Source organism: Cupressus sempervirens, chromosome 1 (assembly GCF_028749045.1).
Source record: "Cupressus sempervirens isolate cs-2001-9-10 chromosome 1, ASM2874904v1, whole genome shotgun sequence".
Lineage (NCBI taxonomy): Eukaryota > Viridiplantae > Streptophyta > Pinopsida > Cupressales > Cupressaceae > Cupressus > Cupressus sempervirens.
The window spans coordinates 553994507-554011979 of record NC_143118.1 but is presented as its reverse complement, the minus strand read 5'-3'; the positions used below and the strand labels follow the sequence as shown (position 1 = coordinate 554011979).

At 34.5% G+C, this 17473-nt stretch overlaps 1 protein-coding gene across 1 annotated transcript in view; it reads right to left on the bottom strand.

Annotated features, from left to right (window-relative positions):
* Positions 1–17473, bottom strand: part of NUDX14 (nudix hydrolase homolog 14) — a 118669-nt gene that overhangs the window by 39742 nt on the left and 61454 nt on the right. The window contains exons 4-6 of the mRNA XM_089830630.1: positions 8311–8388; positions 4630–4722; positions 4373–4465 (exon numbers count right to left, since the gene is read on the bottom strand). Coding sequence (XP_089686756.1) covers positions 4373–4465; positions 4630–4722; positions 8311–8388 — 264 coding nt within the window. The remainder of the gene's footprint in view (positions 1–4372; positions 4466–4629; positions 4723–8310; positions 8389–17473) is intronic.

Genomic DNA, 17473 nt, shown 5'->3' with positions numbered 1-17473 from the left:
GATTGATTGTTGTTCATTTTAAGATTGAATTATAATATGTTATTGTATTGCTGGTTATTATAATGCAATAACAATTCTGAGGTGTGTTTTGGTCTAATTATTGGTTATTCTGAAATCTTTGTATAACTTTTATCTTAACAATAACAAATTCCCACAATCCATGATATTATATTCATGCTTCTGGGTAAGATTGTGTGTGAGTTTATCATACTCCTAGATCCATCATTTTTAGCTCACTGATCCATCATTAGGATGAGAGAAAAAAATGATGGATCTAGGAGTATGATACTCACATACAATCTTACCCAGAAGCATGAATATAGCTTTTATCAGTTTAAATTTCTGAAAATTTTAGGAGTATTATTGATCCAGTCTATGTGAAAATTACCTCATATAGTCAGATGGGATTATAAGGGGGTTTGCAATTCTTGCAGATGTGAAAATAATTGAATATTGGCAATAATAAGTCTTGCTTTTATTATTTATTTATTTGGACGCAGCTTTGGAAATTATCTCTGGTGAAAAATTTATTCTTAATATCCTGGCCGCCTAAAGTTAGTGCATTATACATTCCGTATTGCCATGAATGAGAAACTTGTCTGGAGCTTTATTGAATTTTAGTATTTGTGTGACTGGTAAATCATTTGGGAGCCTCATTAATTATTTTACAGATAATGTTTGAAATTGTAATGTTTCTTGACGTCGTGGATGCCATCCATTGTTGCCCCTAATATAGAATCAGTGGAGATTCCTCATCTCCTATTCAAAGCAGATTTCTCATCTACAGTAGAGCATTCTAAAATACACAAATCCTTCAAAAGATTAGTTTCTACGTACTAGACGTATGAGTAGATTGTGTTTTGGAAGGTCCTATGAGTTTGTTGGGTTTTTTCATGCTTGAAGACAAAGTAGTAGTTGTATCTAGATGACTATCAAGTTCCTCCTTTCAGGAGGCCAAAGTTGATTGGGCACTTAGTTATGGTAAAAAGTGTTGCATTTGACTGGACGTGCAAAGCTCGAGTCATGAGTTCACCTTTTTTCACTACATAAGAAATTGGAGCTAAAAATTCAACAAGAACAAGTATTTGCTAAGGAATACTGGAATAACTCTCAGTTAGTTTCAAGATAGTGGATGTCTCTTCCTAAATTCTGTCATTTCCATTACTGATTTTTTTATTTTAAATTTTCAATCAAGGAAGGAAGGTAGCAGTCTACTGTTACAGATAAAGTAGAAAAGACGAGAACCTTTACAGGAATATCATTATTGGAGTTCCCAGGAAATTGCTTCCACTGTTGCAGAATATGGAAATGGTTAAGCTTCAACATGAAATGTCAAACAATTATAGTGCATCATAGCCTTTGATGAATAGCCAGTATTAAGTCAGATATATGCACCCAGGCTCTAAATATTGTAAATGCCACATGGACCAAGATAATAAGAAAAGATTAATGATGATCGAGAATTAAACTCAACTATCATTTGGACAAAAGAGAAGCTTCCTAGCCTAATACGACATTGGGAAGATTCGTGACAGAGGCCCTGCATTTTTTATAAAAAACCATACCCATTAAATGGTGAGACTAGAGTTACCAATTCTTTTGTCAAGATTTGTGCATACCTCTATAGGAAACGTGATGCATGTCTAAAAGTCGTTGGCTCAAGTGATTGATACAAAATAATATTTGGCTTTGTTGTAGATATTCATATTCACAAGAACCAATTTTTATATTTCGAGCTTGTAGACTACAATTATTAGTGAATATTAATATAGACTAGTAGCTTTAATTAATATTAAGGACCTGTAAATAAATAAGAGTCTTGTGTCAAAGAAATGTTGAACAATTACTGTGTCATCTTTATAGAAAATTATACTGAGTGAATAAAGTGTGGGACCCCTTTCTTATGAAAGGCAATTCTATAAGTTCAAATCATCAGAGAATTCTAAACCAAATGAGATGCTGAAGCTTATGTGCTGTAAATACCAAAGACAAATGGTATTCTAGGATTGAGAATTAAATTTCTAATCACAACACTGAGGGGTTAAGTAACTGAACCTTGCATAGAAAAGGTTGCTCTTCCCAGAATCTGTGTATGACAGTTTTGGGATCACAGACTTCCTAATAGTGGGTGTCCATATTCATAATTGACAAATAAAAGCACAGGACAACAATAAATTGAAGTAGACCAGTTGGTTTGAAGGGTGTTGCAAAATTCTTTCTTTACAACAGTGGATATTCACAGTTGTTGGAGACACAGCTCTATGACGGGCAATTATTATGGTGATTTTCCTTCTTCAACAAGACCAATGAGAGGTCTATGTGATGTTGGCAAATGAATCTCTGGAGTTTTCTGCTGAAACATTAATGAGCACAAAAAAATTATCATCACTAACTCCTATACAAATACTATTACACTATTTACAACAAACTATGGGACAGGACTTCATTATTTGACAAGTTGAAGGGGAGATTTTAACGCATAACAGGGGTAGCTAACAGGGGGAGATCTTAGGCACAACTGGGAAAGAAAATAATGGAAATGTTATTGCAGCTATAAAAAATATTATGGTTAGGACAATAAACAAGAGTGATGATCATTTTCAGCCTCTTATGCATATGTTGTTAGCAATTTCAAGGGAAACACAAGATGTTTCTAAATTTACTTTTGTGTTGTTCAACAAAGTACTCCAACAATGTGAGCTAAAGATGGAGAAGTAAAAACAATAGCAAGTTGAAGAAGAAATTTTAATAGGATTACACTTTTCAGAATCTCCAAAAAAGAGAAAGAACCAGATGAGGAAAGAGCAGATTTGTTTCTCATGTCAAGAGACTCGAACACTTGAACATAATTGTGGGATATATTGCAGCTGAGTGGTGATGGGAGAAAAGTTGCAAATGAAAGTAATGCCATGACTTATGAGGAACAGGTTAAAGATAAAGCTTTGAAAAAATCTCTTACTGGGCATGATTAAAACAGAAAGGGTAATGGTCTCCAATCAGCTAAAGTTGATAATATAGAGGAAAAATCAATCATCACATGTGAGGAGAATTCAGAACCTTTTATTGGTGATTTGCAGACCCGTATTGATAGCATACATAAGGAGAGAAGCTTCTTTGAGAATTCCTTATGTGATCATAATGTTGTCCCATTTGTGCAACACAAAGATTGCATGACATCTTCTAGAAATATAATGGAGCGCAATGAAGATAATGTTCTCACAATTGAGAACAAATCCAAAAACTTAATGCGTGACAACCCATGCACCCTCGATGAATTTGAACTCAAGGCTTTATCATTGCAAGATTTGATGGAAAGATCGTTGGTCACAAGGGAGAGGGTTGTAAAAGTATTAACAAGAGCAGATGATTCTCAAAAATAAATTGAAGATCTTATGTGGAAAACTCAAATTGATGAGAGGCAAACAAGAACTTCATGTGGAGTCACTAGACACAATTACACACAATCAAATAAACATTTGAAAAGATGAAATCAGACTACTTGCAGCTCTTAGAATTACATGGGACAGGTTTTGATTTCAGTTGCTCCAATTTGACTATAGAACTACATTTAGGTTTATATGGATCCTAGTATTGGTATGCAGATTCATGACTGCTTGAGGACAAGCAATCTCAAGGAGAGAGGACTGTAATGTCCCTTTTCTGGAAAATTAGAAATTCATAATCCAACTTGATAAAGTATTAAAAATGACTTTATTGGAGCTTAATGTGGATTGATAAAGGTCATTGTAATATTTAAGGAGATTTAATTAGGGGCAAAAAAGACGAGAAGAGAAAGAGACAGGCATTTGGCTTTGAAAGGAGAAGGTTAGATCCATTTTGGGCATGCTTGGATATTGATTTGGATTTCAATCTTCTCTTGGAGAAACTTGGGAAGCTTTCGGATTTTATGTTCAAAACCTGAGGATGGAAACCCTCAGGCTCTTGGTGGATTGGATGCAAACCCAATTCATCATTTGTGACACATTCACAATGGAGTACGCATATAGATTTACAGGTTCTTTTGTATTGTTTTTTCCAATCTGACTTTGTTATTGTTTTTAAAATTGGATTATAATATGTTATTGTATTGCTGGTTATTATAACGCAGTAACACTTCTGAGGTGTACTTATCTGAGAATTTGTTGGTCTAATTTTTGGTTATTCTGAAATCTGTTGCATAACTGTTTTTTGTTTAATTTCTGAAAATTTTGGGAGTGTTATTGGGGCAAGTATCCAGTTCGGGGGATTACATACCTGCAATAATTATATTACAATTACCAAGATTTCTGAAGTGATATCATATTATCTACTATCAGCTAAGCTTGTTACTTATTAAGTCCAAAGATGTTGTAGTCAATGTAAGTGATTTTACCTCACGAGCAGCAGTACCCACAAAGTCTCCTCTATCATCATCCAGCATGCCAGCTGGCAGCTCAAGAATAGTTTTTCCAACAGGAACTCTCGGCTGCACAGAAAACATTTCTTGTTAGCAACACAAATTCATCTTATTAATTTTTGCCTCAATTGTCATGACTCATCACAGCTTTTGGCAAATACTGACTAGATTTCCCAGATTGAATTAGGAGACTAGCAATAAGAAAAAAAAATTGAACTAGTAGAGATAGGGACCTGCTCTGTGAGCACTACAAAGGACTCACAGCCACAATCCAAGATCATCAAGACAGCAACTGCCCCACCTCGAGCAAACACAATACCTGGAAGCTGAGCTGAGAAAAGAAATTAGTAATGTGTACCTCCAGTTGAGACTACACCAGAAGCTCAGCATTACAAGAATCACACAATTAGAATGCTTTCTATGTTCGAGCACAAGAAATAATACTAGAGTGAACTTGTTTAAACTACTCCAATGATATTAAGCCTTTGGGATGAGCCTTGGTGTAGACACAATTGATAGAAGTTCAATATCCTATGCATACCAAAATGCAAATAGCTCTAAACTAAGAATCTACATCAAGTAAGAGAGACGAGTACCACCAGAAAAACAGGAAATTTCTGCTCTGGCCAAGTCTGGGACATAGGCTCTTCCTATGAGCCCATAGCTACTCTACTGGGAAAAATACTCTAAAAGGCATCTCATGATTTTGTCTTGTTTAAGCAAGAGGAATTCCAAATGACTGCTCAGGAAGACCCTCTCATCAAAACATTCTGATTGTGGGAGGATTTGGACTACTTTACTAAACAACTTCTTAAAATACTCAATTAGTAAAAGTACCATGATTTTGGAAGGTCTCTGACTCTCCTCCGAGGGGTTTTGTTGAAGCTACTCTTGGAATTGAACTTCAGGTTGTATATATTGACTGTTTGACATAGTATTTTATTAACTAACTATTACCAGTAACTATATATGCATGTCTTATATTTCTGATCATCATGGTCAGAGTTTGGTAAACAGCTGTTTTTATTACTCTTTTCATTAGAACCTGCTGGCCCCAACATAGCTTTACATTGTTCAACCCTAAGTTGCAAAAGTTGACTTAGCAGATAAGTTTATGTTCGTACTCCTCAATAATGCATCAGCAGAATAAATTCAAGAACCTACTCCTTACATTTATCAATAATAGTGAATGAGAAGTAGGAAGCTTGTGAAATTATGGAGAAAGACACAACCACAAGATATAATTTATAAACATCAAATAAATTACAACTAATAATATTTTGTGAACACAACTTCATTAGAACCAAGTGAGCCAAACATAAAGTCGGGCAGTACCGTGATACTCTCCAGAAGTCCAAAGACAAATCAAGCTGGCAAGGACAAGGAGATGTCTCAAGAAAAAGAATGTAACCTTAAGTCTACTATCCAAGATAACCAGAGAAAAAAAATGGAACCCAAGTATTCTCTCACGTCCAAACAGGTCAAATTTGATGATGAAAAGATTGAAAACCTTGCAGTGCAAGGCCTGAACTGGGAATATGATTGGGAAGGAAATGATAGCATGTATGACAAACTGCAAGTAGAGATATTCCTAGGCATAGAGCAAGATATGCCATAAAATGTAAGATCAACTATACACTTATAAATTGTAATGTCCCCATCTTTTTAGCATCCCAATGGAGTTCTTAGCCTTTATGTTCTCCAAAGGCTAAGTGGAGAAATAAGGAGAAATTGATTAAATTAATTTCTTATAAAGTCATTAAATAAATTAAAATTAAAAAGGTGACTTTATATTTAATTAATTTAATTTTCTAGAGGAATAACTAATTATTGTATTAGAAAGGGGGAAGCTTCTAGAGAGTGCATTTTCTAGAAGTACAACTAATTACTGCCTTGGAAAGGGGGAAGCTTCTAGAGAATGCAATTAAATAATATTTTATTTCCTTCTAGAAGGGTGAAGGAAAAGAATAAATAGACATGAGAGCTTCATTGTTAGTCATCCGATTATTGTGAATTGCATTTGATAAGAACTTGGGAGAAGAAACTAAGGTTTCTAATTTCAATCAGCCATTGGAGAATGTCAACTCTTTAGTGTTGCAACCATTTGAGGTAGTGAAATATCCACTGTATTTGGTATTCAGGAGAGCTTCAATTTAGGAGTTCTATTTGTGCTTAAATTGGAGAATACATTTATTGTTGGCTGCTACAGTACGCAAGAACGATGTCCCGCTAGAGTACTTATATTTGATTCATCTTCATCCTTGGGCATCACTATTATCACATTCCTCTTGCAACTATTAGTAGTTTAACTTTGTAATTTTTAGGCATATGATTTTGCTGTGATAATTCAGAATCAGATTTTAGTATTACTGTAGTCATTATTGTAAGCCCATTTGTCTTGGCAAATTCATAGCAACATTGTACATGAGAATGAATTCAATAAAGAAGATACATGTTGCATACCATTTGTTTGACGAAATGTCCATCTAATAGCATATATGATCAGCATAATAGTTGTATGTCAATTGTTTGTCAAAATGTCAGTTGGCTGTAGGTATGCATTCCATATCTAATTTCCATGTATGTGCATTGAAAATACAAAAAGAACTGCCCTAGCATATTAGTTCATTGTAAGAGGCATTGTAATATCATTTGAAAACATTCTAAATTTCTTAACATTGAAAGGCAGCATACAAGTTTTTTACAATATTCCTTGAGCTAAAATCAGTCAGTTTGGGCAAGGGATATTACATTGGTATCAGAGCTTGCTTGCAAAGTGTTTGATGAAATGTCAAACAACTGAATTAGAGAAGAATTTGGTCTTATAACCAGTTGGGGTTATTACATAAATAAATCACAAATGATAGTTAAGAACAAATTAGAAAAGCTTTCAAAATATGGAATACAAACAGCCTAAAGCATGAATAAGATAAATGCATAAAAGATAGTAAAGGAAAGATGTCAAACATTGGTCAAATGGTAAGGAAAACCTTTATCGGTGATGAGCTTAAAAAACAATGCATTATAAATAGGCTAAAAGGTTCTTTTTAAGAAAGTTTACCAGTAGTTGCAACATTAAATAGTCAAGACTCAAGACAATTCAATAACTACAACAACAACAAAAAACTAATGGATGAGAAAAAGGATGTACCATGCTCTAGAGTCTAAACAATCATCATAGAGAAATTCAACAGTCATTTAAGGGCGGGAGGTTAAAAGTAGAATGATAAAAGTTGATGCATCTAAATTATTAATAGTAAAAGATGCAGAAGAGGAATATCCTACAAAAAAATTAACTGTTTGAACCATAAAAACTTGAGACACTAAGGAATATCCATTGAATTTGAAGATCAACCTCAAGGAAGAGAAATATGCATGCTCACAGAGCCAATACCAGCATGCAAACGATACAGAATCAAAGAGGTCAAAGCATGAATAAGTCATAATAGTGGCAATAGATGCATGTGTTTTCTGGTAGAAAGACATAAAAAGGGTGTCCTACCCTATGATGTTGACAATTAAACAAGTGAAAATACTCTGGTGGATACTGTCCAGAAAGACATGTACAAAAACTGTTCACTTAATGTTGACCAAAGATAATGAGGTTAAGGAATATCCCAGATTTATCCCAGTCAACATGACTGAATTAAAGAAAACAAGTATTTTGTAAATGCTAAACTGCTAAAAGAGGAGCATTCTGCAAATAAACTCCGATTTTAACCTACAAACAATATGTATAAATATCATTGTTATGAGTCATGACCACAACTAGATTATCTACTGGAACTTCTAGTGTATCTTGAGTATTAATAGTAATAACAAGTGAAACAGGAAGAAATGCCTTTTTCCCTTATGAGCATCTATCTAGGAAAAAATAACAGTGATAGACTCTCCTAAACAAAACTTAAGAATACCTTTGATCCTGTTTCTTTATCCACAACCTCTGCCTTGAATTTTATAAACCCAACACGTTCTCCAAACATGTCTACACCCTGATTATTATTACAGGAGCAATAATTAATAGTAAACAACCCCAAATATTAGATATATGAAAACATAAAGTTCTCAAAGAGAAATCATTTATAGTTTTACAGCTTTTCTGAATTAAAAACATAATCAGTTTACAAAACTGTGGCAGCCATAGAACCAGCAACCTAGTTAATACTTGCCACACCAAATTTTTATTGAAGCAGCCAAAGGACTAAGCATCTATAAATAATTTCTTGTATTAAATTAAACACTAAATACTGCCTGATATCGTAAAAGTTGTTTTAAAATAGGAATACTAGGACTAAACGGAAAAACTTGTTAATCCATCAACACGCAAGGAATTTACAATTAAGTATATTTACAATTAAGGAATTTTATTATCTATTTAAAGCTAGCCATCAATGACACCAAAAACTACATGTTGCGATAAGGAAATGAGTTATAAATGAAAAAAATTTAAAAATTGTGTAAAATTAATCATAGTATATCTTTGTTTCTTGTTTGTCTATTGGGTGATTCAAATAAAATAATACTTAAGGTCATGTGACCTAATCTAATAACCTTCCTTGCTGTGTTCTATGGTCACATCACCAGCCCTCAAAGCCCCCAACCCCATCCCCATTGGTGTTTTCGGTACAAGGTGGGAGCAGGGGATGTCCCTTAGCTGTCTCCAAAAAATCTAAAATCTTCTAAACATTTCCAACATGTGTGGCAGAAATAGGAGCACCGTGTGGAAGTTTGTTCCTCCCCAAGACAGACAGGAACATCTGATACATCTCCCAAATGCACCAAGGTCAGCCAGACATCCCCTAGCAGCAAGGTAGTTGTTAGTGTTTGAAAATAAAATGTTCATAAAATTGTAAAAAAAAAAATTTATATTAACTTAAATATATCATAACAACATTACAACAGCCACAAAAGTGGTTAAACAGAAATGAATAAATTATGATTCAGATTCATTGCTAATGATTAAGTTGTATAAAATTAACAGTATCAGTGATAATTTGGATTTATAATTTCATTGTTCAAAAATACTCAAAAATCTCAATATGGTAGTAAAATCAGTTAATATTTGTCAGTTGCAAAATAAAGTGTGTATTGGCCACGATCTGCTACAGTGTGATATTGTGAGAGAATACAGACAAATAACTTTTTAAAATTAGGTTGGCACACAAGATTTTGAAGTTCTAATAAGGTAGGTGGAAAAGACCCCAAACATAGTAAGTCTGATTACAACTCTCCAGTTAAGTCTATTGTCCCAGGTTTTCAACTGGAAAACTTAGCAACAAAGGGATCCCGAGGAATAATACTGTGGTTAAACATTATCCCCATGGATAGGCAGAGAATCCCTCACACAACCCCAAGTCGACTGATATAAGGCCTAATGAGGTAGTCAAGGATGTGGTGTCCAAGAAATGTATTAGTCTTACAGTGAGCAGGATTGTCACCATGGTAGATAATCATTCTGGTCATGCTCGAGGTCAATTTGTGGGTGAGTCTAGAGGGGCCAATAACCTGACTCTTCTTAGCACTATGGCTCTCCCTGAAGAGAGTGAAGTCAATGCATTGGAGTCTGAATCCAAAGAAAATAAGGTTTTTCTTGGTATATCCTGAACCCAATGATAATGGCAACTGAGACTCAAGATCGTATTAAGATTATGAGGACTCTGAGATTAGCCTAGATCCTGAAGGAGATAATAATACGTTTAGGGATAAGGAAATTTCTATAGATCCAACCCATTCAAGACCAAAAGCCTCACATGCAATTAAAACCACCAAGGTAGGAAAAGTGATATCAGCTGGTAAAGGCAAGAAAATGCAAGTTTGAATTCCCAAAGGAAACCAAGACGAAAAAAATCAGCCTCATTATTGTTGAGCCTAGCTCCAAAGGAGTTGAGTCTGACAAGCTTCCTAAATGTTTCTACAGTTACAAGAATAGCTGGCTGGCAAACTTGAACAAACATGAAGATGAGCATTAGATGTATCTCTTGGAATGTTAAGAGGTCTAGAATCTCCTGACAGAAAATATATTGTTGGAAGGTTTATGAATATGGAAAAAGAAAAAGATATTCTTCTGCTCTACAAGGTCAACACTACTGACTTTGCTCTTGAAACTAACCTCAGACTAATTTGGAAAGATGCATTTCAATTTTTTCATTAAGCATGAGAAAGGAAGTGGGGGAGCAGCCCTCCCAATTTCAAGAAAATGGGCTCAACATATAGAAAAAGTTGGCACCTCTCCATGTAACAGAATTATATGGGTTATCAGTATAACTCGTAATGGCAAGATGTCCTTCAGTGTTTTCTCCATTTATACTCCCAATGACCAATGGGATAGATGTGGTTTATGGAAGTGGCTATGTAGTCTGCCAGAAATCCCATGGTTCTTGGGGACACACATTTTTTTGGTGAAAACAGAGAAGACAAGATTGGGGGCCTAAACATGGATTAGGAAGGAAATGGCAAGTTCTAACATAGAATGAAAGCCTCAACCTGTTTAATCCGCGTGAAGAGAAGATAAATCAGAACCACATCTGGTATACCTTCTGTAATGCTCAAAAAGGTGGAAAAACAATCTATTGCAGGCTTCACAGGTTTTATGGCAGTAGGGATTTCTTCAGTTTTGAATCAAATCAAGAAGGTAATAGTGTGGAGGTCTATCCATATACCATCTCTGATCATCATCCTATCCTTGCTAGTTTATTGATCAAAACTGTCTCTGATGTGTAACTCAGAAAGGGAGAATATTTCATGATGAACACCTCTTTACTTAAGGATGCGGATTACAGAGATGTTGTTTTCACCCTTACAGAGATCAATAAGTGGATATTGAGAGAGGACAGTGAAATTGAGAAGTGGGATTGCATCAGTGGAAAACCCTGTTCCAAATGATTGGAAAGAAATTTGCAATAGAGAGGAGAAGACAAGAAAACATTTTGCAAAAAAATCTACTTCAGGCTGAGACTGGGATTCAAGAAGATCCTAATAATATTAGGCTTTGTGAGGAGCTTTCCTATGCCAAATACTCTAAGGAAGTTGCAGCACTATAAGATCCAAGTGCTTAGAGTGAGATCAAGATTTAACTGGATCAACAATGATGATAAGGGTAGCAAATTCTTTTTAAGGTACTTGAAAGAGAAAGGTAGTACAGAGGATATTGACAAGATCAGTAATGAAGGTTTCTGTTTTACCAATCAAGGACAACAGATCAGAAAACAAATACATCTTTCTATAGGAATTTTTTAATTTCTGAAGGGCGTCAAGAAAGTAATGTTAGAGCCAAGGAAGGAATTAGAAAGATCATCCCTATGAAGATCACTGAAGGGGATACTAGTGCTTTAAGAAAAGAAATCTCCCTGGATGAGATCAAAATGCTACCTTTACCCTAAACAATGATAAGTCTCCAAGAAAAGATGGATTGGCTATTGAATACTCCAAAACCGATATTGAATGGGTCAACAACAATTATAAGGAACCATTGATTAAAGAATCCATTGGAAAGAACACAAACAAAGGAATGATAAAACTGCTCCCAAAGAAAGGAGATAAAACCTTGATTAAGAATTGGAGGCCTATCATCCCCTTAATGTACTTACAAAATTCTTGCCAAGTATTTGGCCAGGAGACTAGTGAAGGTTCTCCCCAAATTTGTCAATAGTACCCAAACTGGCTTCATTAAAGGCAGATAAATACTTGAGAATGTGATCACTAGTTAGAAAGCCCTGAAATGGGCAAGAATGTCTAAACAAAATTCAGCCATGATCCTTCTAGAGTTTAAAAAAGCACATGATAAAGTTAACCAGCTTTTCTTGATGATGACTTTGGAGGCTTTTAGGATTCCTATTAAGTTTTGCATTATGGCCAGCACCCTACTGAAGGATGTCTCTACCCAAGTTAACATAAGTGGGATCATGACTGAAGCTTTCCATTGGAAAGGTCCATCAGACAGGGATGTCCATCGGTACCTGCTCTGTTTGTTATAGCCTCAGATGCAGCCCATAATCTTCTTAGGGATTCTGGCCAAGGATCAAAATCATCACATTGTCTGATAATGACTCACTAAAGATACAGTTTGCTGATTATACCCTGTTTTTATGGATCTGGAAGAGAAAAATGTTTATAACCCAATTCAAAAACCAGACCGTTTTTGTCTTGCCTCTGGGCCAAAGGCCAAATCTGTTGTGCTCACTGCTAGGATGGGCTTAAATGCCTCCAGATTGGTTGAAAAAACTGACCTTCAATGGGAGGTCCTCACAAACAAGTTAGGTACTTGGGAATCCCATTTTCCGTTAATCCCAAGTAGAAGGAAAGGTTGCTATGGATCAAAACAAAATTTGAGAAGAAGTTGGATGGCTGGAACAAGAAATACATCTCCGTGGGGGGGATTATTCAGGTTTTTCAGAAAATCTATCTTCCTACAACATTTATTATGCCCCAATCTAGCTATTCATAGCCACCAAGTGAATAATATTCAAAAGAGAATTAGAGGCTTCCTCTAGTCCAGTGGTAAAGGAAAAAAGAAAAAAGACACAGTAAATTGGTAATGATGCTGCATGGATAAGAGGTAATCAGGATCAGGACTGTTAACGACTTGAAGAAACAAGGAATTGCTGTTGTTATCAAATGGATCATCAGAGCTCTGGAAGTAAGTGAACCTTAGTAGGTCCTAGTCAGAAATAGCATTGCTCTTGCCTCCCCTACAGGTGCCAAACATTCAAAAGGCTGGACCATGAGTGATCTCCTTGACTATAGACATGTAATTAGCCCTGCATCATCTAAATTCTTCCATGGTTTATGAAAGGTTTATGGAAATTTTGGGAGTTACTTAGAAAATTAGATAAAAAACAACAAATTTTACCAGAACTGTAATAAAGTTTATGGTTCAAAGTCCATTTGATGAAACCTTAAGTACGAAGAGAAACAAATTGCACCGCTTCAAGGATGTTTTGCCAAGAAATAGGTTCAACAAGGTATTAAATGCAAAGATGTGTTCAAAAATAGACAATCATCTAAGTCTAATTGATTTATAATGCCAATAGCATTAAGGGATCCGCCTTGTAAAGCTCTATGTGGAATTGTCGCACGTGTGAAATATTAAACTGAAGTTAAATGCCCAAAAAAATCTACTGTTTGCATTAATATTTGCATTCCGAATGTTTGTAAATAAACATTGTCATGGAAATAATTAAATGCCCAAAAAAATCTACTGTTTGCATTAATATTTGCATTCCTAATGTTTGTAAATAAACATTGTCGTGGAAATAATTCTCCCAGTGGCCCCGCTCAGTAGTGGAAGCAAAAAATTGTGTTGTTAGGTTGTGCATATGGAGTGGCTCATATAATGGAAAGTTTGAAAACATTTGTCTCAGCAAAACATTATAAGAACAGGATATTAACTGTTAATTCTATGTCACTCTGATAATTGTAACTGGTCTGAACTACAGATCATCAGATCTAGTAAAGTATGGAGATCATTCAAAAGGATTGATCTCTTAAGTACCCTACATGCATAACCTAATCGGCATCTTCAATGGGAGCAATTATTATGTTCTATTTGCATAGTATAGTTAGTATATTTACTAACTAATTATAATCTCCTTTGAGACGCCAATCTTGACAAGATAATCACTAATTTATATTGGGCCGACTTAGAAAGAGTCATGTCCTTCCTAAGGACATGCCTCTTCAGTGCAATATAAATAAGTGGTAAAATGTGGATAAAAGACACACGAAAAACATAAGGTCTGCTCCTTTAGCATTACTGCCATATCCAATTAGTAGCAAGTACAAAACATTTGCAGAATAATTATTATACTCCAAATAACACTTCATATACAGGACTGATATATTCAAGATCATCTTCAGCAAGTAGTGAAAGGCATTAGATCAGTTTGGTTGTTCAAAATTTGCAGAAACTTTACATGGCATCAGAGCTCTGGTAGTAGAAAGAGTCATGTCCTTCCTAAGGACATGTCTCTTCAGTGCAATATAAATAAGGGGTAAAATGTGGATGAAACATAAGTTCTGCTCCTTTAGCATTATTGTCATATTCGATTAGTAGCAAGTATAAAACATTTGCAGAATAATTATTATACTCCAAATAACACTTCATATATAGGTCTGATATATTCAAGATCATCTTCAACAAGTAGAGAAAGGCATTATATCAATTTGGTTGTTCAGAATTTGCAGAAACTTTACATGGCATTAGAGGTCTGGTAGTTGAACAAATTGACAATCAGATTTAAAATATCTAGCAACATTCTTCTACATCCAATGGCTAGCACAATCAGACCCAAAGACAGGTTTGATGGAAAAGAACACTTCGTTGCTTGGAAATTCATAATTATTATGATTCTTGAAGACAATGATGTGAAACAATTTGTTGGGAAAGAATCCAAGCAACCTAATGTTGATCCTCATAAAACTATCTGGAGTAAAGGAAACAGGAAAGCAATGCAAATCATATTAGATGGAGTTAAAAATTAAAGAGTACCTATGCTAATGAAACATCCGACAGCATTTTATATTATGAATGCATTATTAAATGCATATGAGGTTAACAATGCAACTAGAACCCGTACACTAAAAAGGCAACTAAATCATATACAGATAAAAAAGGGAGAATCTATGAATTCATACTTCCTAAGGGTGGCTAGTCTAAGAGATGAACTTGCAAGTATAGGGAACATAATTGAAGACAAAGAGCTAAAACTTATGGCTATAGATGGGTTACCGGATTTATGGGAAACATTCTCACAAAGAGTAAGTGTTAGAGACAATCTTCCAAACTTCAATAGACTTAAAGTAAATTGCCTTGAAGAAGAATCTAGGAAACTTAAAAAAGGAGGAAAACTGAAAACTGAAGATGAAGAATTTCATGTTCTCAACACAAATTCCCATAAAGGTAAGAAGAAGCACTTCAAGAAGAAGAAGGATAATCAAAGAAATCACAAACCTAAGAGAGATTTATCCAAAATAAAATGCTTGAAATGTGAAAAATTTGGATACTATAGATCTAATTTCCCTAAGAATACAAAGCAGCAAGTAAACTGTACAAATGTTAGTAGGAAAGAAAAAAACTATGAACCTGAGAAACGTGTATTTTATTCTGCACTATCAAATGAAGTATCAAACAAAGCATGGGTAACTGATAGTGAATCATCTCGACACATTACAGGATACAAAGAAATACAAGACTCAATATCAGAAGAAGTTAATGGCGAAGTTACCATAGGTGATAAAGTCAAAGGAATTGGGAATTGCACCTTGAAACTGAAGTCAAGTATTTCTCTCCATCTCAAAAGAGTACTCTATGTACCAGGAATGCAGAGGAATTTAATCTTTGTTACAGCACTTGAAGATTGTTAAAGTATCAGACTAATGCTTTGATTATACAGAATAACTGTTCTAGATAAGAATATAATATGGGACAAAATTTGGTATGAATAATTTTCTACAATAATGTACTACAAGTCGATAAAGGATATTCCCTACTCTGTAATTACTTGAAGACTAATTTGAATTCTGTGTTCGTTGATGTATAGAATAGAGATGCACGGGATATTTATATGCGGGCATTCTTTCATTTAGGAGTCACGACTGATAGCCGTGACTCATACAAGAGTCACGTCTATCAGGCGTGACTTATTATTAATGGCAGGAATCGCGTTAAAGTCAACCATCGTTGATTTAACATGCCGATACTAATTATTACTATAGACGCTCGATCATATAATAACTTCAAATTATTTATCTCGATGGAATGCTCTATCGATGTGAATAGATTTATAATCATAACTTATGCCTTATTTATATATTTAAAATAACTGTGTGTATTTGTGTGTGTATATATATATGTATGTATATCAAATATCTTATATAAAATAACATAAATATGATTATAAGAGTTATGAGTAACTCTTCAACTAATCTATACATTAACAAAGACGATGGACATAATGTCACATTCATGAATGGTAAAGTAATGACTTGGTCTAAGAACTCTTCATTTAAAAAATCAAAATTAATTCGTCAAAGAAAGGGATACTTGTATGAATTAAACATAGAACCTATTCAAGCCTTAATTCATGAAGTTGTTGATATAAATGAAATGTGGTATAGAAGGTTAGGACATCTAAACTTCAAAGCCTTATCGAATATGGAGAAGATGGTTACTGGTTTACCTAAGTTGAATAAAGATCATTCAAGCATATGCAAAGGATGCGCTTTAGGTAAGAACACCAAAAGTCCATTTCAAGATAGCACTAGAAAAACTAACAATTTTTTGGAATTAGTCCACTCAAATTTGTGTGGACCTATGTTTGTTCCTTCTCTTAGAGGATTTTGGTACTATATACTTTTTATAGATGATTTCTCTAGGAAAACATGGATTTACTTCTTAAAATGTAAAGAATCAAAAGAAATCCTTAAGAGAATTAAAAAACTCAAAACCTTAACTGAAAACCTATTAGGACACAATTAAAACACTTTGGACTGATAATGGAGGGGAATATACTTCAGATTTGTTTAATGATTTTTGAAAAGAAGCGGGAATTAAGAGGGAGTATTCAGTTCCTTATAACCCACAGCAAAACAAGGTAGCCGAAAAGAAGAACAGAACAATTATAGAAGCAAAGACCTATGATATTTGATCAAAATTTAGAATATTATCTTCGGGCAGAAGCCTCATGTACTACTGTCTATATTCAAAACAGAAGTCCTCACTCCCACCTTAGAGATAAAACTCCTAAAGAAGTCTTTTCTAAGGTTAAACCAAATATAAACCATCTTAGGGTATTCGAGTGCCCAATATACATACATGTTCCAAAAGAAAAAAGAACTACGTTAGAGCCCTTCGGGAGGAAAGGTATTTTTGTCGAGTATAGTGAAACATCTAAAGCATATAGAGTTTTCATACCTGGTCAGAAAAACATTGAACTCAGTAAGGATGTAATATTTGAAGAAGTTTTAGCATTTAAAAGAGCTCTTAGTTCTAAAGATCCTACACATAGACCTAGTTCTAAGGCAAATCATGAATCTAAGTTTCAGAGGGAGAACATTGAAGAAATTGAAGATGAAATTCAA